The 25,731-nt window shown below is 41.4% G+C and overlaps 1 protein-coding gene across 2 annotated transcripts; it reads left to right on the top strand.

Moving 5' to 3' along the window:
* The first annotated feature begins 11,724 nt into the window (after positions 1-11,724).
* On the top strand, positions 11,725-25,118 carry YPEL5 (yippee like 5). Of its 2 annotated transcripts, XM_004091486.3 has the most exons (4): positions 12,495-13,077; positions 20,453-20,513; positions 21,226-21,390; positions 23,212-25,118. In XM_004091486.3, exons 3-4 carry the CDS (start codon positions 21,250-21,252, stop codon positions 23,434-23,436), a joined length of 366 nt encoding a protein of 121 aa, XP_004091534.1. In that variant the 5' UTR covers positions 12,495-13,077; positions 20,453-20,513; positions 21,226-21,249; the 3' UTR covers positions 23,437-25,118. The 2 variants fall into 2 exon arrangements, with proteins under 2 accessions (XP_030655343.1, XP_004091534.1); XM_030799483.1 differs by lacking the exons at positions 12,495-13,077; positions 20,453-20,513 and adding an exon at positions 11,725-12,040.
* The last annotated feature ends 613 nt before the right edge of the window (positions 25,119-25,731 follow it).

The following is a 25,731-nucleotide window of genomic DNA, read 5'->3' as shown; positions in this document are numbered from 1 at the left end:
GGTTATTATCTTTGTATCTTTGAAATTCTGTATCTCTTTCTCTCTTTTCCCAAGAAACCATCCATTTGCTCATTCTCCAAAGTCCATTGGAGCCAGGGAACACACTCACAGAGATAAAAAATATGCTAGCCTCGAGCCACTTCTCAGCTTACTGATATGATTGCAACCTTCATCAAAACAAAGAGCTTCCTATGAACTCCAAAGGATAAAATCTTTTCAGATCAAAGCTTATTTAGATGGTACCAGTTAAAATGTAGAATTACAGTAAGGATGTAAAGGTATCTTGATAGAACTCCTAATTCACTCAGTCTTGTCACCAATATATCTTTAACAGACTCATTAAATTGACATTCAATAAAGATTTGCATACAGCATTCAATTTTCCAATAGTGAGCTTCTGATCCTGAAAACCCAGGTTTTGGAAAACTTGAAATTGAGGCTCTCAAGACTTTAACGTCTTTGGGTTAAAAAAAATTACTTGTAATTAAACTTTAAAAGAAATGAATTAGTCTAGCTAAATTTCTTCAACTGGCACTTATGGCCTGTCTACTATCTGTTCTTAGCCTGGGCTTTCAACATTGTCCGTGGCTACTGTCCTATACAGATACTATTCTGTTAAACAGAGCTCCTCAGTCTTCCCATCTTCCCCAAGCACACTGACAGTTCCTGTCTCAGAGCCTTTGCTCAAGGGCAAGTTAATAACTGAGGAACTTTTATAACAGATGCTGCAAGTTTTCCCTGCAAGCTGCATAATAATAATACAGCTCTACTTGCCCAGAGTAGAGCCATGTTTCGTTTGGGAAATGCCATTTCCCCAATTCCAGCCCTATGGTACTAGGGAGGTATGGGGGCTTCCAATGAGAAGACCCCATACACCTAACCTTGGCAATTAGTCCCTGACCCAGCCAAGCCAAACAGAATCCTTCTCTGGGACTCTCTCGACTTGAGCTTACAGGGATAAGACTTTCCAGTCAGGAAGCCACAAGGACGTAAACATGGAGTACAAGGGGTCAACCTACAAAGAGAAAGAGAAGTAGAGACAGAGCCAGCCAGTCTTTGCTGCTTATAAGTTTCCTAAGGCCAGATCCAACCACCCTTCCTGTTCTTCAGTGATATGGGCCAATAAATTTCCTTCTTATGTTTCAGCTCCTTCAAGCTGGATTTCTGCTACTTACAATCTCCTAGTGCTGACTGATAATGGTAGTTCTGCAGAAGATGCAAATTCTTCACATGATCATTTTTTGTATCAATTCTCTGTAACAGCCAAGGATAAAGTGAAATTAAAAATGCTTGTGGCAATAACATTTATCTTTACCAGTTTTCTAATTGCTAATGTTAAACATATCCATTGTAAAATACATTTATGAAAACCAGGACAGTGTAGAAAGGGAATATTTCAGATATCTGTACATATATAAATACATATGATCTTATTTTACAAAAATTGGATCAGACCTTGTATAGAATTCTACATAGCTTGCATTTCCCAATTAATAACATCTTTTAGACATCATAATATATTAGTTCATATAATCTGCTTGGTGCTTGGCAGGTTTTTTGTTTTTGTTTTTAGGCATTAAAAAATTTTTTGTGTGTTTTTCTCTTCCAACAACTTGGTGGTGTCTTAAATGTCTATGTTGAAAGTGCTTCCTCCTAAGTGACTATCATTGGTAATGCTGGTCACTAGGAGTGTGTGCACAGTAATCCCCCCCATTCATGGGGGGTACATTACAAGGCCCCCAGTGGATGCCTGAAACCATGGATACTGAAACCATGGATATAGTACTGAACCCTATATACACCATGTGTTTTCCTGTACAGTAATGGGCAGGTAGTGTGTACAGCTTGGACAAAGGATGATTCATGCCCCATGCAGGACAGGGCGGGACGGAGCCAGATTAGATCACACTACTCAGAACAGCACGCAGTTTAAAACTTACAAATCATACATCTATGTTATGTGTGGGAGAAAAACTTTATAAATTGTTTATTCCTGGAATTTTCCATTTAATATTCTTGGAACGTGAAACTGAAGGTCAGGGGAAACTACTGTAATCTCATTGACAGGATTCTTGTTTAGAGCCCAGAGACCTTTCTATTGACCTTTTGTGTGCAGATAGGTGTGGAAAGAAGTCGAATGACTAGTTTTTCATTTCCATGACATAAATCAGGTCAGACTTTTGGCAATATTTCAAGTATTTTCTCCATTCGGGGTTGAACCACAAAAGAGAGCTATCACGCATCGGCCTGGCAGTCTGTAAGGTGACCTTAACACTCTGTCATGTAGATGGTACACAGAAAACAGCAAAAGCTGCTCACCTTGAACTCAGCTTCATAATCAAGAATCATGGAAATCACAATAAGAACCAATACAGCAGCAGCTTTTATTGAGCACATAATAGGTGCCACGGACATTGCCTACGCACTTAAAGTCAGCGGCATTATTTAATGCTCACAATTACCTAAGTTATGACAATTTTTGGTAATTATGCAAAGCGCTCCCCATGGCCAGACAGTGTGTCTGTCAGTGCTGGGGTCTGACCTTGGGCTCACTAACTCTAAAGCTTGAGTTTCTCGCCACCATTTTATTCTGCTAAGTGGCCCCATCTAATTTAGGACATTTATCACTCCTTATCCAAAGGCTCAGATTTGGAAATGCCAAGTGTTTACTGTCAGAAAAGTTTGTGAGCGTTTTACTATAGTTCTTGTTTTCAACATAATGTGAGGGAAATATTAGCATATCCTCTTGGTGGTTTCGACCTGATGCAGGTAAGAGCTACGGGGTGGTGAACTAAGGCTCTGCTCCCTGACCACATTATCTTGGAGTAGGGTTTCTGGAAATAAGGTACATTAGAAAGAATACAGTTAGGTGTATTAACAAAATTAAAATGAATTACATGCAGCACCAAGTAATTAATAAGAAAAAATAAAATATGACTTTAGGAAAATAGGTGATATATTAGTTTCTTATCACCGTCATAACAAATTACCACAAATGCAGTGGCTTAAAACAACACAATTTTTTTTTTTTTTTGAGATGGAGTCTCGCTCTGCCACCCAGGTGGGAGTGCAGTGGCACAGTCCCAGCTCACTGCAACCTCCACCTCCCAGGTTCAAGCAATTCTCCTGCTTCAGCATCCCGAGTAGCTAGGACTACAGGTGTGCACCACCACACCCGGCTAATTGTTGTATTTTTAGTAGAGATGGGGTTTCACCATGTTGGCCAGGCTGGTCTCAATTTCCTGATCTCAAGTGATCCACCCGCCTCTGCCTCCCAAAGTGCTGGGATTATAGGCGTGAGCCACCGTGCCCAGCCAAAACAACATGAATTTATTATCTTATAGTTCTGGAGGTCAAAAGTCTAAAATGGATCTTACAAAATTAAAAAAAGAGGCTAAAGTGGCAAAGCTGTGTCCCTGCTGGAAGCTCTAGGAAAGACTGTTTCCTTGCCTATTTTAGCTTCTAGTGGCTGCCTCCATTCCTTGACCCCTGGCCCTATATCACTGTAATCTCTGCTTCCTTGGTCTCATCTCCTTCTCTGACTCTCTTAACTTCCTTTTCATTAGAAAAGCTAGTTTTTTAAAGTGTGGTAAAATACACATTAAATGTACCACCTCTGTCCAGCATGGTGGCTCCTGCCTGTAATCCCAGCGCTTTGGGAGCCCAAGGTGGGAGACTCATTTAAGGCCAAGCGTTCAAGACCAGCCTAGGCAACCTAGTGAGACCTTGTCTCACTGTTTTATTATTTTACAAAAAATTAAAATTAAAATTAACCAGGCATGGTGGTGCATACCTATAGTTTCAGCTACTTGGGAGGCTGAAGGAAGAGGATCACTTAAGCCAAGGAGTCCATGGTTACATACAGTGAGCTTGATCATGCCACTGCACTCCAGCCTGGGCAACAGAGCAAGACCCTGTCTCTAAAAAAAAGTACCATCTCAATCATTTCTAGGTGTACGGTTCAGTCGCATTAAGTCTATTCACGTGTGGTGCAAGAGATCGCCAGAACTTTTTCATCTTTGTTAGAGTGAACTAAGTATGTCCTGAGAAGGACTCTGTACTTCTATATTTGAGTCCCTGTGGACGAACTGCCACCTGGTTTAATAGGTAGACAAGACTGAAAACCTAACTTAGGAGTATGCACCTATAACAATAGCTGAGTCTTGGCCAATCCCAGAGGCCGTACTTCAACCATGAATACACTGCTGAGTGTTGAAACTGTGCTCAAATAAGGCAAACACCAACCTGTAACCAATCCAGCTGTTCTGTTCCTCACTTTTGATTTCTGTACGTCATTTCCCTTTTTTAGTCTATAAATCTTCTTCCACCACGTGGCTGCGCTGAAGTCTCTTTGAATCTGTTGTGATTCTGGGGGCTGCCCCATTTGCGAATCATTCGTTGCTCAATTAAACTCCTTTAAATTTAATTCAGCTGAAGTTTTTCTTTTACCATCTTACAAAACTGAAACTCTATACCCATTAAACAATAACTCATTTCACCCAGCCCCTGGCAAACACCATTCTACTGTTTCTATGAATTTGACTACTTTATATACCTCATATAAGTGGAATCATACAGTATTTGTCTTTTTGCGACTGGCTTATTTCACTTAGCATAATGTTCTCAAGGTTCATTCATGTTATAACATGTATCAGAACCTTCTTCCTTTTTAAGGCTGAATCATATCCATTGTATGGCTACACCACATTTTGTTCATCCATCCACCAGTCAATGGACATTTGGGTTGCTTTTACCTTTTGGCTCTTATGAATAATGCTGCGATAAACATGGGTGTACAAATAGCTTTTCAAGACCTTGCTTTCAATCCTTTTGACTATATACCCAAAAGTTATATTGCTGGATCATATGGAAATTCTATTTTTAACTTTTTGCTATACTGTTTTTCATAGCAGATGTACCATTTCACATTCCCACCAATAGTGCACAAGGGTCTCAATTTCTCCACACCCTAGTCAACATAACTTGGTGGTGTCTTAAATGTTTATGTTTAAAGTGTTATTTTCTGTTTTCCTTTACAATAGCCTTCCTTATGAGGTGATATTTCATCGTGGCTTTGATTTGCATTTCCCTAATAACTAGCAATGTTGAGCATCTTGTTAGTCCCTTTCTCTGACTCTGACCCTCTTTTATAAGAATCTTTGTGACTATATAGGGCCCCACCTGGATAATATAGAAATGTTAGAAAACCTGGTTTATTTTTTAAATTGTGGTAAAATACAATAATCTCCCCATCTCAAGACCCTTAATTTAATTCCATCTGTAAAGTCTCTTTTGCTATGTAAGGTAACATCTTCATAGGAGATTAGGGTATACACATCTTTGGGTGTATTATTACTCTGTCTTCCACAGGTGAGTACTATGCTGCCAGAGCCAAGAGAATAAAAAGTTTGAGGCCAGGCACTGTGGCTCATGCCTGTAATCCCAGCACTTTGGGAGGCCAAGGTGGGTGGATCACAAGGTCAGCAGATCAAGAGCATCCTGGCTAACATGGTGAAACCCCGTCTCTTCTAAAAATACCAAAAATTAGCCGGGTGTGGTGACACGTACCTGTAGTACCAGTTACTTGGGAGGCTGAGGCAAGAGAACTGCTTGAACCCGGGAGGTGGAGGTTGCAGTGAACCGAGATCGTGCCACTGCACTCCAGCCTGGGCGACAGAGCGAAACTCTGTCTCAAAACAAAACAAAATGAAACAAAGTTTGAAGAATTAATGTTTGGTTGATTATTTCAAATACTGTATAGAATTTGTGAAGGCTAAAATGATTAGCTAAGTTTTATGATCAGTGTCCTTTATGATAGCTTTTAGTAAATTGGCAGGGCCACGCACAGAATAAGGTATTGATATTTTTTAACTACTTAACTTGTGATTATAGTTACATATATTTATTTCTCCTTGATATGGACTGACTGTTCATTTCCCCATAAAATGTACAGGTTGAAGCCTAATCCCCAGTGTGATGGTACTAGCAGGTAGTGCTTTGGGGAGGTAATGAGGTCATGAGGGTGGAGCCTTCACAAATGGGATGAGTGCCCTTATAAGAAGACACAAGAGCAAAATGATCTCTCCATCAGCTATGTGAAGATACAGCAAGAAGGCAACTGTCTATAAACCAGGTAGCAGGCCCCCACCTGATGCCAGATCTGCCAATGTCTGGATCTTGGACTTCCCAGCCTCCAAAATTATGATCAATAAATTGTTATTTAAGCCACCAGTATACGGCATTTTTGTTATAGCAACCCAAACTGACTAAGACACTTCCTAAAGGAGCTATTCTACTTACATTACCCAGAGCTCTCATAAGCTCAGGTTAAAGTAAACACACACACACACACACACACACACACACACACACACACACAAATGCGGCCTCAGCCTTATGACAGCTGTACTCCACACAATGTTCAGGATCCAGGTTCCTCCCAGCTCATTGCTCCATTGTCCCTAGATGGCATCCTGGTCCCTGTGGTACAGACATCATCCATGATCCAGACAGCAAGATGGAGGGGAAACAATGAATATGATCTCAATATAAAGCAAGGGGAAAGATCTCAATATAAAGCAAGGGAAATATAAAGCAAGGGAAAGATAGAGGGAAGTTATTAAAAGGTTATTAGAACCGACCAGTAAAAGGTTACTGGGGTCTAAACTGAAGTGTTGGATATGAGGGCAGGTCACTTGTATGCAGGGCCCAGACAAGACAGAGATGATAAACACTTGTGGCCATTGAAGCAGGCAAGGTATTGTGATCCATGAACAGACACAAGGGAAGTGATGGTCCTAGGCCTAAAGGAATGTTTGTTGTCTGTCTCTGCGTTGAGAGGAGATATGGGATCCATTTAGGACAGAATGAGCTTCAGGATGCTGAGTGTTCTCCTGGAATAGGTGTCCATCAGGCATTGAGAATTATCAGGAGAGACTACCTTTTATCCAAACCTGGAGAAAACAGGTGACAGAGGAAGATATGCTGAAACAGAGAAAATGTAAGGCAGTTCATTTCCACCGGTTTTAATCTGACTCTAAATTATGAAGCAAGACTCTCTGCAGAGAGTAAGACAGGTAGGTGGAGGCCCAAATGTTCCAGGGCTTGAGGAGCAAGGAAAAAATTTACTAGGCTGTGGGAAGTACACAGAGGCAATGAGAGCCTCACAGCTGATTTCACCCACTTGAAGAGTGGTCTCACCTCTAAAGGAGCAGCTCCAAAAGCAAGAGAAAGAAAATCAGAGCAAAGGAGAGGTCCATGGAAGCACCATTAGAAGGCCACTCTGGCCAGGAACAGTGGCTCGTGCCTGTAATCCCAGCACTTTGGGAGGCTGAGAGAGGATTACTTGAGCCCAGGAGTTCGAGACCAGTGTCGGCAACATAGCAAGATCTCATCTCTACTAATAAATAAAAAGAAGGGCATTCTGAAAGCCTGACTCAGGGTTTGTAGTTTCTAAATAGAGTCATCTACTGAGGACACAGCAGACAATTTCAGACAGAAAGTATAGTCAGTAACCCAAATAAAGCAGCAGGCTATGTTGGTGTACATTGGTATACTCCTATTTTTGATTTTATTTACTCAAAGAATGTCAGTGTCAGCACATGTCAAATGACAAAGGAATTTTTATCCCAGAAACACAAAGCTAGTTTAATGTTGGAGATGGGCTAATGTAATACATATAAAGAAATAGAATAAAGGGAAAAAAATGGTCATCTCAATGGACACTAAAAGATATTTAATAAAACTGCATGCCCGTTCTTTAGAAAAAGGAACATTACAAACTAGTAATAACTTTTATGAATTTGTCTGATAGAAATATTCACAGATATACTCAAAGATATATGAGCATGGATTTAAAAAGAAATAAAAGGCCAGGCGCAGTGGCTCATGCCTGTAATCCCAGCACTTCGTGAGGCCGAGGCAGGTGGATCACGAGGTCAGGAGATTGAGACCATCCTGGCCAACATGGTGAAACTCTGTCTCTACTAAAAATACAAAAATTAGCCGGGCATGGTGGCATGCGCCTGTAGTCCCAGCTACTCAGGAGACTGAGGCAGGAGAATCGCTTGAACTCAGGAGGTGGAGGTTGCAGTGAGCCGAGATCGCCCCACTGCACTCCAGCCTGGGCGACAGAGAGAGTCTTGCCTCAAAAAAAAAAAAAAAAAGAAAGAAAAGAAAAAGAAACAAAAGGCAAAATGACTAGAAAGTAGGCAGCAAAACTGTGATCATTTGCAGACAAAAACATTTTTCCATCCAGAAAATCCAGGAAAATAAACTACAAAATCATCGTATTTCCTACAAAACAAATAACCGGTTAGAGATGTAATATATAATACAGAAGTTCCCCTTCACAGTAGCCACCTGTATTAGTTTGCTAGGGCTGCCACCACAAAACACCACAGATTGCGTGGCTTAAACAGAAATGTGTTTTCTCACAATTCTGGAAGCTGGAAGTCTAAGATCAAGGTGTTGGCTTTCTTCTGAGTTTGGTTTCTTCTGAGGCCCTTTTCCTTACCTTGCAGATGGTGTCTTCTCACTGCATTCTCAAAAGGTCTTTTCTCTGTGTGCAGGCATCCCTGGTTTCTCCATGTGGCCTAATCTCCTCTTCTCATAAAGACACCAGTCAGACTGGATTAGGGCCCACCCTAATGACCTCATTTTAACTTAATCACCTTTTAAAGTTTCTACCTCCAAATACAGTCACATTTTGAGGTACTGGGAATTAGGATTTCAATGCATGAATTTCGGTGGGGGGAAACACAATTTAGCCCATAACATTCCCAGAAAATATATAATACCTAAATACAATCCTAAAATGTTATGTAAAAAACATACAGGAAGACAGCTACACCATAAAATTTTACTGAAAGACATAAATGAACATTTGGATAAATGGAAAAAAATGTACCATGTTCTTGGTGGGAAAGTCTTAGTATTATAAAGTTTCAATAAAGTATCAATTTATTCCAATTACTTTACTGGTGTAACACAATTCTAACCAAAAGCCCAGCAAGATTTTCTTCAAACCTGTCACCCTTTCTTTTTCATTTCTCTTCCATATTTCTCGTATCACCTTTAATTGTACACTCTTTATTTCTAATGAGTGTCCCACCATCAGCTCAGATTCAGCCTCTTTCACCCCAAATCAACCTTCTCAACCACCCTATATCTGGCAATGGGAAACCATCACCCTATCAGTCACCCAGGATAAAACCTCTAACTTTGAAAATTCTGTCCTTAGCCAGGTAGAAAGTCAGTCCTGTGTAGCCCTTCCTGTTAAAGTTAAACCTGCACACCTTAGCTCCATTCCTGCCTGCCTTCCTTACCTCTGCACATCATCATCATCTAATTTTTCTAAAATATGATTTTTATTGTTATTTTTCAAGTTTACAAATACTGTAGTCAATAACTCTACTGGGTGACCTTGGACAAGTTAGTTAATCACTATACCTCAGTTTTGTCATCTATAAAATGGGGATAACAGTACTTACCTCGTAGAGTTATTATGAAAATTAAAAGTTAACAATTTTAAGGCACTTACAACAGGAAGAATTTAATATGTATTGTTAAATAAATAAACATTGTCCCCACTGTTTTACCTGGTACTTAAAGTGTTCATTTCTGTGGGTTTAAGCATTGTACTCTCTTTTCAAATGATTATATTCAGAAATACTTGAATATTTTATCCACATACACAGGTGTCGATTACAGCATTATTTTTAATACAAAAGACTGAAGACAACCTGAATGTCTATCAGTAGAAAAATGTTTAGAAACATTTAGAAAAGATGGTGAAAGCCGGACACATTGGCTCACACCCGTAATCCCAGCACTTTGGGAGGGCAGGGTGGGCGGATCACCTGAGGTCAGGAGTTTGAGACCAGCCTGGCCAATATTGTGAAACCCCATCTCTACTAAAAATACAAAAATTAGCCAGGCGTGGTGGTGGGCGCCTGTAGTCCCAGCTACTCGGGAGGCTGAGGCAGAATTCCTTGAACCTGGGAGGTGGAGGTTGCAGTGAGCTGAGATCACACCACTGCACTCCAGCCTGGGCGACAGGGCAAAAAAAAAAAAAAAAAAAAAAAAAAAAAAAAGATGGTGAAGTCATACTATGGAAAACTACGGAGACAAAGGTAAATTTGTAGATAAAAGACACATCTGACATGAAAGGATGGCTATAGCACATTGTTGAGTGAAAAAAAAAAGCAGGTTGAAAAACAGGAAGTACAATATGCTTCCATGTATAATACATTCACTTTGGGAAGAATAGAAGGATATATATGAAGCTGTTAGAAGACAAATCTCTTATCAAATGAGGCAGTATGATCTTCCTACAATAAACGTGTAACTTTTATATTAATTAATGTTAATCGAAAATAAAGAAATAGAAAGGAAAATAAACTAAAATACTGTACGTTTAAAACTTCTGGCCAGGCACGATGGCTCACGCCTGTAATCCCAGCACTTTAGGAGGCTGAGGCGGGCAGATCACGAGGTCAGGAGTTCGAGACCAACCTGGCCAATATGGTGAAACTCCGTCTCTACTAAAAACACAAAAATTAGCCGGGCGTGGTGGTGTGCGCCTGTAATCCAGCTACTCAGGAGGCAGGAGGCAGGAGAATTGAGGCAGAGGTTGCAGTGAGCCAAGATCATGCCACTGCACTCAAGCCTGGGCGACAGAGCGAGACTCCGTCTGAAACAAACAAACAAAAAGAAAACAAACAAATAAACTTCCTTATCTCCTGGAAAACTCACTTATTAAAAGATAACTAGTCCTTTTGCCTTTGATGCTCACGTAAACTTCAGACGAACTAAATGAAAATACTTGTGGATTTGGGGATGAGCAGGAGTCAAGTGCTAGAATTTGCTTAGGAGCTTCTCTTCCACCAACAATGACTTTAAACATGTTGCAAACTAGCCCCAAATGTTAATCTACATTTTTTATCTGAGAGGTATGCGTCATCCAATATTTTGGTTTTATCCCGAAAGTCAGCTAACAGAGATGTAATTTACCTGGACAACTCTAATGGAATGAAAAGTAACTTCTTCCATCTTAAGCATTGATGAGGGTTAAGGGAACAGCTGCCCTTTGCAATAAACAAATCTCACTCTCTGAGGCAGAAATTCGCCATATAGAAGACTGAATTTCTTCATCTTTTTGAGAATCATTTCCACTACCCAGAAAAAACATTGAAATGAGTTGTAAATAAAGTCAACCGCAGTTGAAAAATCCTTTATCCACAGATGTTTCTTAGGAGTGCCTATGTGCTTAGACTCGAGGGCTAGGGGTTTGAAAGCAAAAGGCAGCCCTCTACCGGGGTGGTCGGGGAAAAGGCCTCCAGGAAACGAATTACACGGTGTACTTTAGTTACCTAGGCAGCTGTTTGTCTAGGAAACAGCTTATTGTTTTCACTTGTCATCACCGCGCCTCACTAGGTATCAGGAAGCTCGGCTCCAGCCGCCACCTGGTGACGCTAATGACGCGCGATGTCTCGCAGCTGCCGCAATTAGAAAAGCTGAGCCTTCGCCTTTAAGAAGCTGACTCACGTGTTTGCTGTGTTGTGTGCGCTCAGCTGAAAGGGGGAGGTGGGTCCCCAGACTGACTACATTGGCCGCCTCGAGAGAGGGGGCAGAGTTAGCCTCTTTGATTGGCTGTACGAGTCCGAGGTGCTGGGTCAGGGGCGGAGCGAGCTGTCGCGAGCCTGCCCTGGGTCTGCGGCTTCTGGGAGGGGTGGGCCGCGAACCGGAGGGGTGCGGGAGTGGGGGAGGGTGAGTCAGAGAAGGGGCGGGGCCCCGCGGAAAAGGCAGGGGGCCGAGGAGAGGGGCGGGGCCTAGAAATGAAGGGCGTTCTGGGCCAACAGGCAGAGCTGACTGCGGGGAGGCGGAGCCACGCCGGGTGACTGACGTTGAGGCCCAACCAGGGAGAGGCGGGGCCAAGGCCAGGGCCTGACTAAACCCGGAGACTCGGGTGGCCGAGGGGCTTCATACCAGCTGAAGAGCGAGAAGCCGCTGGCAGCCGCGGATCTCACCACCGCTCAGGGTGAGTCCCGCGGGAGGGGCTGGGGTCGGGGCCGGTGGGGACTGAGGCGCCTATTCGGCTCAGGCGGCTTCGAGGCACTCGGGGATCGGCCCAGGGTGGGGGGCCCAGGCAGGAAGTGCCTCTTCCTCGCCGCGCTCTTCCCGGGGTCCCAGCGCGGCCGCCCCCGATCCTTCAGGGCGGGCCCCGGCGCTGGGACCTCGGGCGGACGCGCGGGGCTGTTTGCTCTTTGTGAGGCCTGGCGCGGCGGCCGCCGTCGGCCCGCCCCCGCCGCGCAGCCGGGCGACCGGTGCGACAACAGCCGCAACCCCTCCGCGCGGCGCCCGCGCCTCCGCCCCGTTTCCCCGCCGCCTCCTCCGAGGCCCGGCGCCGAGGCCCACGGCGCTCCCTGGGCGGACGGTTTGGCCGCGACCCCCAACCCGCCGCGCCGCGGTCGCGGCTGCCCCGCCCCCACCCTTCGCATAGTCGGGGGCGCGCCTGGTCTCCGCCCCGAAGCCAAGTCGGAACTTGACCGAGTTGTTTGGGCCGCGATAACCGCAAGGCGTGAACCGTCCTGAGCAGGGCCCACGGCCGGCCCAAGCGGCCCAGCCACCTGGCGGGGGCGGTGTCTCCCTTTGCCCCTTCCCCCCTATGAACGTCCACCTCCCCCGCCCTCGTGCCCAGAGGGACCGGGATTGACAGCGCGGGGTGACGGTTGGGCAGCCCGCCGGGTGTCGGGACCAAGAGAGCCTGTCGGCCACCCGCTCAGCTGTTTCCTGCCCGTGTTTGTTGTGCTGGGGGAGGCCCCGCCGCCGCCGCCGCCGCCGCCGCCGCGCTCTGCCGCCCCCGGCCCTCCCGATTGGCCGGCGGGCGTCACGTGGCCGCCATCAGCTGGGCCAGCGGGGGCGCTCGCGGGTCCCACTGCGGCTGCAGGCCGAGCCCACCCGGGGGTCGCCCGGGCCGGCCTAGCTCTGCCAGCTTCGGGCCGCGGGCTGCCCTCCGCTCGCAGTTGGGAGGGTGGGCGTGCCCTTGCAACCCCTTTCCTGTACCCTCCTCTGCAGGTAGATGGGACAAATGAGTGTCCGCATCAGCGGGAGTGGGAAATTGAAATACTACAAAGATCTGTTTAATCCTGACACCAACTAATCTCCCTTTCAAGGGAGAGTCTGGGAAGCTGTACAGCTCATTTATTTTTAAACTTTTTCTGTTTACAGAGATCTGTTGGTAATCTGAGGATTTTTATTCCACGTCGTCTTGACAGATGGAAAACCTGAAGTAACTTCGGGCTAACCTTGTGTTTTTGGAAAATTAGTAGACTTGGTGGTGAAGACTGGGAGGAGTAGGATATTAGCTAACTTTGCATAGCCACATATACAGCGTCGCAGCTGCATTCCACCAAAGAGGAACCAAAAGGCATGTAGTGTTCCCAGGGTACATATTCATGCTAGAAGTGAAGTGCCTTGGTGGATTCGTTTCCTGAAAGTTTCTCGCATACTTGTACTGGGTTAGGTAAGAAGTAAAGTACAAAGAATAGTTTCTCTAGAAGCTTATAACTTAATCAAAAGTCGTAGACAAATGCGATCGAGCAATAATACAAAGTTAAATATTTAGTAATGAGACCTTAGTAAAATATATGTGGCTTGGAAAATAATGTTACCTGGTTGGATCATTGCGAACTTTTCTCTAGACTAATTTCCCTTTTCTGTTTTCTATTTAAGTAATGAGAAAAATAAACAGGTTTAGAAAAAAGTGAAAGGAAATAAGGCCAAAAATTATGAAAAGAAGTAATTAAAGCAGCTACTACCCTCTGAAAAACAGTCCATTAGACATGAAGGTAGTCCTAGGTATATTTGTGCCTAAACTATCATTTTAGGTTTAATGGTGAATAACTATAGAGATCAATGTCAGTTTTAAGGTAATCCTGTGTAGTAATGTCAGTGTAATGCAGGAACTGAACCTTAGCTAGACCTGAACTTGCTACTTGACACTTGAGTCGGGAAGCCAGACAGGTAAATTACACGTCAATCCATCTAGTTAGAGGCTTTTGGTATTGCATCACAACAAACGAGACCATGAAATTGTCTTGCTAGGGTTTAGCGGGGGATGACCAACTCAGATTGTGCACTAACACACACGGTTTCCTGAGTGCAATGACTAGTCTTATTTTCTAATATTTAAACAAATTTAAGTGTTACTGAAATATAGTGAACTTGAAAGTCATCTAACAAAACAGGAAAAAAGGCATTATTGAGGGGGGAAAACAAAAATATATCCTTAAAACTTACTGCAAATGAAGACCTGATTCCACAACCAGGACATCATTTGACACAGCAGAGTAAACAGGTCACGCACTGCAAGAGGATAGCAGAGCTTGCTTGTGTCACTGAAAACTTAGCTTGTTACATATTTTGCACAAAAATTGGAAGGTTGGTTGTATGGATCAAACTGTTGTCCCATGTAAATTTTTTAATAGCGTTTAGTCACAACTCAGTATAAAAAGTTGATGAAATTACAATAGCAATAAGTGCTGATTATTATAGTAACCAATCCAGCACTCTTAAAAGTTATTTGGGTTTTTATCCTTTGTTTTGGCGAGGGAAGAGATTAAAAACGAGATGCGAAAGCTGGCTTCCACCGGATTCCATTTAGCAGAGTCATTGCAAAACAACACCACCTCTGCAAGGGGCAGGTTGCTTTTTTAACCCTTTCTGCACTAGATGCCCACATACTCAGTTCCTTCTATCACCTGGTTGCTTAGCTTTAGCATAATTAGCAGGAAGTGAAGCCAGTTAATTGTTATTGTTTCATATCCTTTGTGAGCCATGCTTTTCTCATCTGTCATAGGGTGAGTTGGGATGGGGAATGTTGAAGAAGATAATCTAGTTTTACTGACCTTTATTGAGCATTCACTGTGTGCTAGGCACCGTTCTCAGAATACAGTATCTCCACTTAGTTTCTCATAACTCAGAGATGGCTGCTGCTCTCGCCATTTTACAGATGAAACAGGAGAGGATAACTCACCCAGTGTTTCCAAAGCTATTAAGGAGGAAGAGCTGAGATTTGAACCTAGGAATCTCCAGAGTTCAAGTATCTCAGCTTCACAGTTTAAGTCCTGGGGGTGGAGAGAGGAGACAGCAGCTGGTAGATATTATCTATTTTTATAATCTTTATTAGAGTTGATCTTCAACATGCTGAACTGGTTACAGAAAGTTAAGGATTTTAGCTAGAAAATCAGTAAAGCAAAGGGGAATGGGATTAAACTGATCTTTTCAAATACTCCTATCTAGCCTTAATCCCAAATGCCAACCAAGTTTCCATTTTTCCTGGGAAAGACTGCTTTCTAAATGCAAAGCTCTTTCACTATCAGAATGTGTTTTTAAGCAGGGAAAACTTTTTTTTGGTAAAGGGCCAGGTAAAAAATATTTTAAACTTTGCAAGCCAGAAGGTTTCTGTAACAGCTCCTCATACTTCTCCATTGTAAAGTGGAAGGAGTTAAGTGTAAACAAATGGGTGTGGCTGTGTTCCTAAAAACTCTGACACCGAAGTGTGAATGTCATATAATCGTGTCAGAAAATATTCTCCCCTCCCCCCAACCATTTAAAAGTACAAAATTCATTCTCAGCATGTGGGCAGTACAGAAACAGGTGGCGAGCTGAATTGACCCACAGCCTTCCCAGCTTTTAAGGAAAACAATCAGCAATGAGCCAGACAAGTGAACAAGATACCGTATTTCGCTTGATAGTGTATGTGTAAAATGAACCAATAGTCTTCTTAGAAAATTTATTGATGTGGAAGCAAACTAGGAAATTATATAGTCCATTATATCCATCATGCATTTTAAAATAATGCATTCCTGGAGACTCTTTGGCAGATTTTTGAAGAGAATCATCTTTTTTTTCCCCCTCTTACAGATTCTGTAATTAAAAAAAAAAAAATTCTGTAACAAGGCAGAGAGATCCGAAAATGTTATTAATATTTCACCAGAGTCTTCTGATAAAAGAGAAATTGGAAGTTGTAGATAGCTAAATATGCTATTGGTGAGAGAGGGAGGAAATTGAAAATAATACTAAAATACGATCTGTGAAATTATCTATAAATTTCACTTATATTTTCATCCCAGCCCCTCACTGTTTCAGGTAATTTCAAATAAACTAAGAACAGTCTTCCAGTTGAACAATCAAGCTTGGTACTTTTCTTATTCAACCTTTCTAGGATTTTTATAACCTGGACCTACAAGAAGATAGTAGCAAAGAGTCCTTATTTGTAACACGATAAGGTAGGGAACATCTTAAATAAAACTTAAGCTTTATGATAAGTTTAGCTCTCATTTCAGCTATAAACTTGAACTTCAGCACTGACATATACCAAAGCCTGTGTGTTGCTACTAAAGGACACGGTAAGCTGCCCCTAGAATCAACACCAAACATCAGCTGTCTGTGAAAACAGCTCACTCTTAAGATGTTTTAGAAATACGTGGCTGAAGAGATCTGGGATTACTCGAAGAAAGGTGATTAGCATACTTGGGAAATATTTTGAATATAAAAGCAATCAGACAGCAGATCAGTGGTTTCCAGTGGCTGGGAGTTGGAGAAGGTATTGGCTGCAGGCTGGTGTGTGGGAATTTTTGAGGGGCTGATGGAAGCATTCTAAAGCCAGTTGGTGGTGATAGTGGCATAATTTTATAAATTGACTAGAAGTCATTGAATTGTACACTTACAGTGAGTAAACTTTGTCATGTAGAGTATTCCTTAATAAAGCTGTTTTTTTTTTTCTTTTTAAAAAAATAACCTGCAATTTTCTACTCTGTCAGAAAAAAAGTTTCAAATTTTATAAAGGAGCAGTCTCTATGAGCTTTTAGAAAGGGGCGGCACATGCCTTTGACCATATTTTTGTAGCTCTATGTAGCAGAAATGAAGTGGTATGTATGAATGTATGTTGGGTTTAACAGTACACACTCCCTGACCCTGAAAGTTTTATCCGGATGTGAGGAGAGTTTGAATCTAATAGAGTGATGAAGGGGAGGGAGGTAAACTTCCAGAAGTGATTTAGGAAGTCTTGTTAATTTTACAGTTTTTTTAAATGACTTACTAGGGTTTCTAGTTCAGGAGAGTTTGTGATTGCAGTTGGCACCAATCAAGATAGGGAATACAGGAGGAACAGCATGGAAGCAGGAAGGACTGATGGTAAACCCTGAGGGAGAGAGTAAATCTGACAGCCCTCTAATCACTAGAGAGAATAGAATGCAGTGGCTTGGCCACTTGTGGAAAGTCACCGTCTCTTTAATTCATCTATAAAAGTGAGGTAATAAATACCTACTTTAAAAATTGTCAAAATTAAATGTGGTATGTAAATACCAAGTACAGTGTTCCATACAGTGTAGATGCTAAGTAATTATTAGGTCTAAGGCAGAGTTCAATATGTTATTCAGGTCCAGAGAAGCCTGATTCAAGTGTTATATCTTAGTTTTTTTAATGACTGTTCTCCTTTGTTTTTTTTGTTTTTTTTTTTTTGAGACGGAGTCTGGCTCTGTTGCCCAGGCTGGAGTGCAGTAGCACTATCTTGGCTCACTGCAAGCTCAGCCTCTCAGGTTCATACCATTCTCCTGCCTCAGCCTCCCGAGTGCCTGGGACTACAGGCGCCCGCCACCACACCCGGCTAATTTTTTTGTATTTTTAGTAGAGGCAGGGTTTCACCGTGTTAGCCAGGATGGTCTCGATCTCCTGACCTCGTGATCCGCCCACCTCAGCCTCCGAAAGTGCTGGGATTACAGGCGTGAGCCACCATGCCCGGCCTTTGTCCTCCTTAAATAAGTGGCTGTCTTAGTTCATTCTGGTTGCTCTAACAGGATACTGTAGACCGGATGGCTTATAAACAACAAATTTATTTCTCCCAGTTCTGGAGGCCAGGAAGTCCAAGATAAGATTCAATGTCTGTTGATGGTACCTTTTAGCTTCATCTTCACATGGTGGAAAGGAGCAGGCAGCTCTCTGGGACCCTTTTATAAGGATAGTAATCCCATTTTTAAGGGCTCTGTGCTCGTGACTTAATCACCTGGTAATATCACATATGAACTGGTGGGGGTACACAAACATTGAGACCATAGCAGTGGCATTTTAATGGATGTCAGCCTCTTAAGAGTTTGAATAGTGTCAGTGTTAGGTTGAGTTTCTAACCCTGCAAAGGTCAGGGCTACCTCTTGGAGCCTAAGGACCCTACAGAGGTTTTTCTACTTCCTAAAGACCTTTGACAGCAAGTGATGTTTTGCTTGCTTCTGCAAGATCCTGTGGCATTCTAACTTATCTTTCTTAGCAAACAAAAACTCATTCTACAGTTCTATATATATAATTCTCTATAAATGGCAACCACAACTAGGAATAGTGTAACATAAGGTTTTGCTCAGATATTTTTGGTCTTGGTAATGAATCATATAATTGAATCCAGTAAAAATACTTGGGTAAAGAGAAAAAATAGATGGAATTGGAATCAGGGGAAAAAGCCATGTTAAATGTATTTACCCTCAGTAGGAAATGATCACAGTAGTTTTTAGCCCAGGATAAAATGATGTAGGCAGAAGGTATAGGGAAAGTTCACTTTGAAGTCCAGCGCATTTACCACAACAGTATGGTGTCACAGTGGTCAGTGTAGGTGCAGGTAGTTACCATTATGGTTGAAATAAATTACAACATGAATATTGTATTTAAAGGTCTTAAGGGAAATTGGCTTTAAAATAATGAGTCCCAGACCCCTAGCTGGAGGTTACAAATGACTGTACAAATACTAGTCTTCAAAGACGTACAGAATCTGAGGCGTATACCTTAACAGCTGAGACTCCAAAACCTTGCCATTGATTCCCTTCTGTTAATGATCAAGATTCAGAAACATGACCAAACTTAACTGCTCACAGGTTTGTTGAATGTTTTATTTATATCAGGAGTCATACATTCAAATATTGGTGCAAGGACCAAACAGATGAAGTAATTGTGTGAAGCAAAGTGGAGACTGAGCAAATAAAATGGCCTGGTGAGGGTTAGGGGTGCAGCTCACTTGTAGTCAGTTGTGCCATAGAAGAATATGTACCCTCCCCATTGTTAAAAAGAAATCCAAACTACAGGCTCTTTAATGAGATCTTCCAAATTTTAAATGTCATCTCAACTTTTTAAAATGAAGATTAAAAACTGTGTGGCCCAAATAAAACAGACGTCCACATATGTTTTTTAGGGAAGGGTTTTTGTATCTGTTCACTGCTGTATTCCAAGGCTACCAAACGAATTCAGCCTGTAGGCCTCGAATTTGCAACTTCTGACTTATATGTAAATAAATAATAAATGTATTCTTTTTTCTTTTTTGAGACGGAGTCTCGCTCTGTCGCCCAGGCTGGAGTGCAGTGGCATGATCTTGGCTCACTGCGACCTCTGCCTCCTGGGTTCAAGCCATTCTCCTGCCTCAGCCTACCGAATAGCTGAGACTACAGGCGTGCACCACCACATCCGACTAATTTTTGTATTTTAAATAGAGACAGGTTTCACCATGTTAACCAGGCTGGTCTTGAACTCCTGACCCCAGGTGATCCGCCCACCTCAGACTCGCAAAGTGCTGGGATTACAGGCGTGAGCCACTGTACCTGGCCAAGTGTTGTATTCTTAATCATCTGGAAAAAAATAATGCGGTAATCTTAAAGGCTGAAATAAGGCAATAAGTGTTTCCTTTTGTTGTTTTATAGAAATGTAATTAGAAAGTTAAATATTACAGCTTAAGTCTGTGTTTTAGTGCAAGGTTCATTGTGACGCTTGTTAATATGCTGGTTTTCCTTTTACTAGCTGCAGATTGTCATTATATTCACCATTTGTTTTTTATTCCCTATTAAACTTTCATAATGTTTAAGAGGAGTCATAATGATTTTTGTGATGGCATTTCTAGTGACATTAGGACTGCCTAATGGCTGGGGAAGTTCATAGACCTAGAAGGAATGGAATTTCCTTTTAAATTTGTAATGGAATTCCCCCAATCTTAAGACAACAGTAGAATTCTCATTACAAACATGCATTCTGGAGTTTTTTTTTCCACAGTGGCAGTTACATTAGCTCTGCATGCCATTGGAAAGATGTATAATAAATACTTAAAACACAGGAGCTGATAACTACCCAAGAATAAATTATGTTTTAAATTAAAACTGTGGCATATTCTTGACTATATCTAGATCTTTAAAAATACTGTTTAGGAGAATTAGTTGTAATGAATTTAAGAAGTTGCATATAGTAACTTCCCTAACTTTTGAATGTTAAAGTGTTAGCCTAGTTTCAGAAGTATGTTTCAAACTTGTATCTTTTCAGTGTTTCAGCGCTTTTGTGATTTATTGAATCAGTAAGATTTCTTAAAGATAATCAAGTTTTGTATGGGAAAGCTTATCTTTCCCCTATTCTTTTCTCATTGCTTTAGTCTTATGCCAGCCTGGACCATCTTGGAGGCAGTGTAGGATCATGGAAGAACTTTGAATTAGGTGAATTGTATTCTGTACTTTGCTGTAGTTAACAGCTTTGTAACCGTTGACCAGTTAATAACCTTTTTAGACTTGACTTGGATGATCTATGAAGTGATGGTAACAACCTCACAGAGCTGTGACAATTTTGAAATAAGTACCTAGTAACAGTGCTCCCTAGACATTGACTTAGTTAGTCATCACCTCTATACAGTTGTAAATGCACCTGGTGATCACAGACCTACTCACTCTATGTTCTCAAACCAGACTACTCTTCTTGTTTTCTAATTGCCCCTTTTTCTTCTCGTATCCCACTGAAACCTCACAATTCTTTTCTGAAATTATACATGCTCAGAACGTATACTTAACATTTATGCTAAACCTTTTTTCTCACCTCTCTGCCAGTGCTTTACATCATTCATTTTCTGAAATTCCACTTTCCATTTTCTTTTTCCACACCAGCCATAAGAGAAGTGACACCATTTTTTGGCCTTGGCTAATAGGTTTACTTCCTTGGCTCACTGCTTTAAAATCTTCCTAGCTTAGGCATGCCTGTTTATTTGTTCAGTGTATGAACTTTGGATCTTTTTGTTCAGGATCAGCTATTTTACACATCGAGTACTACAAAGCAGAGATTACATAAATATGTATATAAATGGTTCTCTATGACCCCCAAGTAGGTGCTAACATGATTATTATAATGCATTTGTTATCCTTTTCTATTTGCTCCTAGGTTTTTAGAACTTCAGCCATAAAAATGGGCAGAATTTTCCTTGATCATATCGGTGGTACCCGTCTGTTTTCTTGTGCAAACTGTGATACGATCCTGACGAACCGCTCAGAACTCATCTCCACTCGTTTCACAGGCGCCACTGGCAGAGCGTTTCTTTTTAACAAGGTTAGTGAGAAAAAGTTCGATTCCTAAGTGGGCTTATTGGCTGTATTTGACTGCAACACCAGAATACCCCCTCAGAGCTTAGAGATACCAGGAAGAGTCAGAAGGAGAGCTTGAAATCTACAGAAATGATTGCCCACTAGCTCATCTTTGATGGGACCTTAGGAAGGTGTTACTAGGATGTGATTTTAACCTTGGAAGTTTGAAGAAGTAGGCTGGGCACAGTGGCTCATGCCTGTAATCCCAGCACTTTGGGAGGCCGAGGTGGGCGGATCATGAGGCCAGGAGTTCGAGACCGGCCTGGCCAACATGGTGAAACACAGTTTCTATTAAAAATACAAAAATTAGCTGGGCATGGTGGTGTGTGCCTGTAGTCCCAGCTGCTCGGGAGGCTGAGGCAGCAGAATCGCTTGAACCTGGGCGGTGGAGGTTGTGGTGGGTGGAGATAGTGCCACTGCACTCCAGCCTAGGCAACAGAGTGAGACTCAGTCTCAAAAAAAAAAAAAAAGTATAAAGAAGCGTGGTCTCTGTTGCCTCAGGAAATGTTCAGTGTAAGAATTTGGTAGCAACTTCAGCACAGACTATGGAAGGAACAGGTCAAGATACCCACCTCCCTTTCTCCACATGTCACTGGTTTATCCATATAGGGAGATAGTGGCATTAAACTATTATAACTTGACAGCAAATAAGGATCATCTAACCAACTTTTCATGCTCTAATTTGTGCTCACCAATCATTCTTCCATGGATTTGCTGACAGAAAGAGTGTTTTTCTGATTTGCAAGTGTGTGCCCAGTCTGCCTGTCTCTCTAATTTCTGGCTTGCTTTTAAATTGGATGCCGTGATTCTGCCTCCTGGAATCTAGTATATAATAGAAAAGTTGAATTTCCAAGTATTTTAGGCTAAGGAACATAGCTAGTCTAGGGTACTGTTCTTAGAAGATCAGATGAACTTCCCCAGTGGGCACTCCTCTGTTCCATGTAGAAAGCAGCTTTTCTCAGAATTGATGGAGCATACTCTTTGACATTTATTTCAGTACAGAGGGGGGCACACTGCAGCAGGACAGCTGCCTGTTTTTGTAAATGTAATGGAACACAGCTCTGCTTGTGCATTACGTATTGTCTACAGCTTCTTTCATGCTACAGTGCCAGAGTTAAAAAGTTGGAACAAAGACCTCATAGCCCTCAAAGCCAGAAATATGTACTATCTGGCCCTTTACAGAAAAGGAAAGTGTAGAAGATTGTTGGGTATTCAGAATCAGTGGAAATTCGTCACAGATTGTCTCAGACCCACTTCATTGTGTTCATTGTCTTTGAACTCACTTTAAAACTATGCACTGCAGATGTATGGTCTTTAGTAGGCTTAATCTGTCCCAGTCTATATATAAGGTATATTTTCAGAAACAAACAGACTGTTTTATGGAATGACTATGGTGCATTGGGTTCTTTTACATTGATTGTATTATTTGCACTCGTCATTGAATAATGATGAATTACTACAATTGGACCCAAACCTACATTTTATGGCTCCAGTTCCAGGACTTTTTCTTACCTGCAATACAGAAATGTAACTAGTATGTTTAAATAGTGTGACTTAGGCTAGTACGGTAGTGCATGATTGCATTAGATGTCTAGCGTAGTGCAATTTCCAGATGTCTGCCTGCCCCAGCAGCTTCTGTAAATAAGTCTTGGGTATTACAGGTTTGACTAAAGTAACAACTTCTTTCTCCTTTTCTGAAGTTGCTGTTGCATTAACCATATTTTGTACATACTTGGCAAATAACTTACATGCCTTTGCAATTTTGATTTTCCTTGTCCCTTCTTAGGTAGTTAACCTGCAGTATAGTGAAGTTCAAGATCGGGTCATGCTCACTGGCCGCCACATGGTTCGAGATGTGAGCTGCAAAAACTGCAATAGCAAACTGGGATGGATCTATGAGTTTGCCACTGAAGACAGCCAGCGATATAAGGAAGGCCGCGTGATCCTGGAACGTGCTCTAGTTCGAGAGAGTGAGGGCTTTGAGGAGCATGTACCATCTGATAACTCTTGAAGATACAGAGAGAAATCCATCTTTTCCCAGGTCTCCTTCACTGAAAACAAAAATCTACTTACATACACTGTCACCTTAGCATCAGAGTCGGATTAATGAACTGCAGAACAAGAGGTTGTGAGAATCTAAGATGGAACCTTTCTTTCTTTTTTTTTTTTAATTTTGTATTTTCCATCCAACAGCAGTGTGTAGAGAGAATATTATGCAGATGCCGTTAATTTTTTACTCTATGTTTACATCTTGAGGCAGAAGAGTCTGTCTGCAGCTATGTGGTGAGCTATGTAAGGAAAAAAATCTGGGCTATTAGAGTGAAAAAGTGTGTTTTATGTAAATTGTGAAAGGAAAATGTTAGGAGTATGGTTTTTAAACTTGGGCTTCATTTTAAACTTTTTTTTTTAAACCCAGTTATTTCACTTGATTTGCTAGCTTCAGAGAAGAGATCCGAATCTGTGCCCAGCGCTAAAGGCTCAGTGTTAGCATGGCTTGTGCTGGCCGGTGTGCCATATTCTTGTTGGAGATGAACCGTAGCACCAGAGCCCATTCTTCCTTGTCAGTCTTGACCCAAAGATGTCACCATTCCTAGTTATTTGTCACCACATAATAGGTGTTGATTGGAAACTTTTTCTGAGATGGGACAGAACTGCTGGGTTGTCTTTTTCCATGTAACTTAAGCATAGTAATATAAATAAAGTAATAGTTGGATGCTTTTGGTCCTGTGTTGCTTTTAAAAACACCTTATAAAAGGAGAGTATTTGATAAGCAATTTTCTTAGTAGTAAAGTTTCTTTTCATCTCTTAAACTAAACTGACCATGCATATAATATTCTTTGTTTAAATGAAAGCATACTGTTTAAACCCGCAGTATTGCATTTAGAAAACAGTTGAACAGAATGTCAATGTGCATTCATGCAAAAAACATTTAATCTGCATCTGTTTTAGAAAAGGGGTAAATGAAGCAACTTATCTAAAAATACTGCTTTACAAAGCATTTCAGCTTTTTCCCCTTAGTTTTGCATTGATTTTTTGACAAGTCTGTAGAGCCTAATAGTTTCCATCAAAGGCCTAGATCTCTTATTAGCATTTTTTTCAGCTCTTCCCTCAGAAGTTCAGTTATTGAAACAAAAACTACTTTGTACCCTCAAATAGAAAGGGATCAAATTTGACCTGGTGTTATTTTAGCCCCAAATTTATGACATTACAAAGTTTTAAAATGTAAATGTTTCTTTATCCAAACTACTACTAGATACTCTAGTATTTGCTTCTGGTGGAATTAAATGATGGTAAAATTGGCTAATTATTTGAATGAATGAATGGATGGATGGATATTTTGCATGCTCAATTTCTAGGTCCTTTGTCTAGAAAGGTAATTTGCCTCAGTTGAATTAGTGAAATATTTCTGTCGTTGATATTGAAAGTGACTTCTGAGTACAGTTAAGTTCCTCTTATTTGCCACTGGGCTGTTGGTTAGAAGCATAGGTAACTGATTAAGTAGGTATGATACTGCATTTGAAATAAGTGGACACAAACTATCCTTTCTCCACCATGGACTCAATCTGAGAACAACAGCATTCATTTCCATTCATTTCCATACTGGCTTTTGATTATATGCAGATTCCTAGTAGCATGCCTTACCTACAGCACTATGTGCATTTGCTGTCACAATAAAGTATATTTTGTCTTGCATTGGTGCAGTACTGCTGCTTATTTTCCACTGGTCTTGTCTAGTGATCATCTTAATTTTTATCTCTGAACACTTACTGGGTATCTTTGAGTACCTGTAGCTTTCTTCAGTTGGCAATGATAGTGATGTTCTGACTTGGTTAACTGCCTGATTCACGTGTGAAGACTTTAACTTGGCCAGTATTAACTTCTCTGAGATCATTTTGCCTTAGATACTGATAACTATAGTTCAGTATATATAAACAAACTTCATATTACTGGGTTAACTTTTAGGTGACTGGCAGGTACCAGCAACAAGCTCCTCTGTGCCTTTTAAAAACTTCCATTTGCAAAAAAAAAAAAAAAATTGGAAGGTCTACTTTGGATTATTTATAGAAAACCATTATTCTTTTGAGATGGGGATACTAATTAATAGGAATGATTTTTGCTTTGGGGTGGGAGAGTTAAACAAGTAGAGGTGAACTTAACTAAGTAGGTTACTGAGGAATATACAGATTTAAGCTTTTTTCCCCTGATCAAAGAGGAAAATTCTTCCGCTTAGTCTTAGGTGACAGTAACCGTTAAGTTGTTTTGATCTTAAAGTGCTTTTATTTAGACTCTCAAGTGAACATTCCTG

This window comes from Nomascus leucogenys, chromosome 19, assembly GCF_006542625.1.
Source record: "Nomascus leucogenys isolate Asia chromosome 19, Asia_NLE_v1, whole genome shotgun sequence".
Lineage (NCBI taxonomy): Eukaryota > Metazoa > Chordata > Mammalia > Primates > Hylobatidae > Nomascus > Nomascus leucogenys.
The sequence above is the reverse complement of the archived record's forward strand: the minus strand, read 5'-3'. Positions and strand labels throughout refer to the sequence as shown.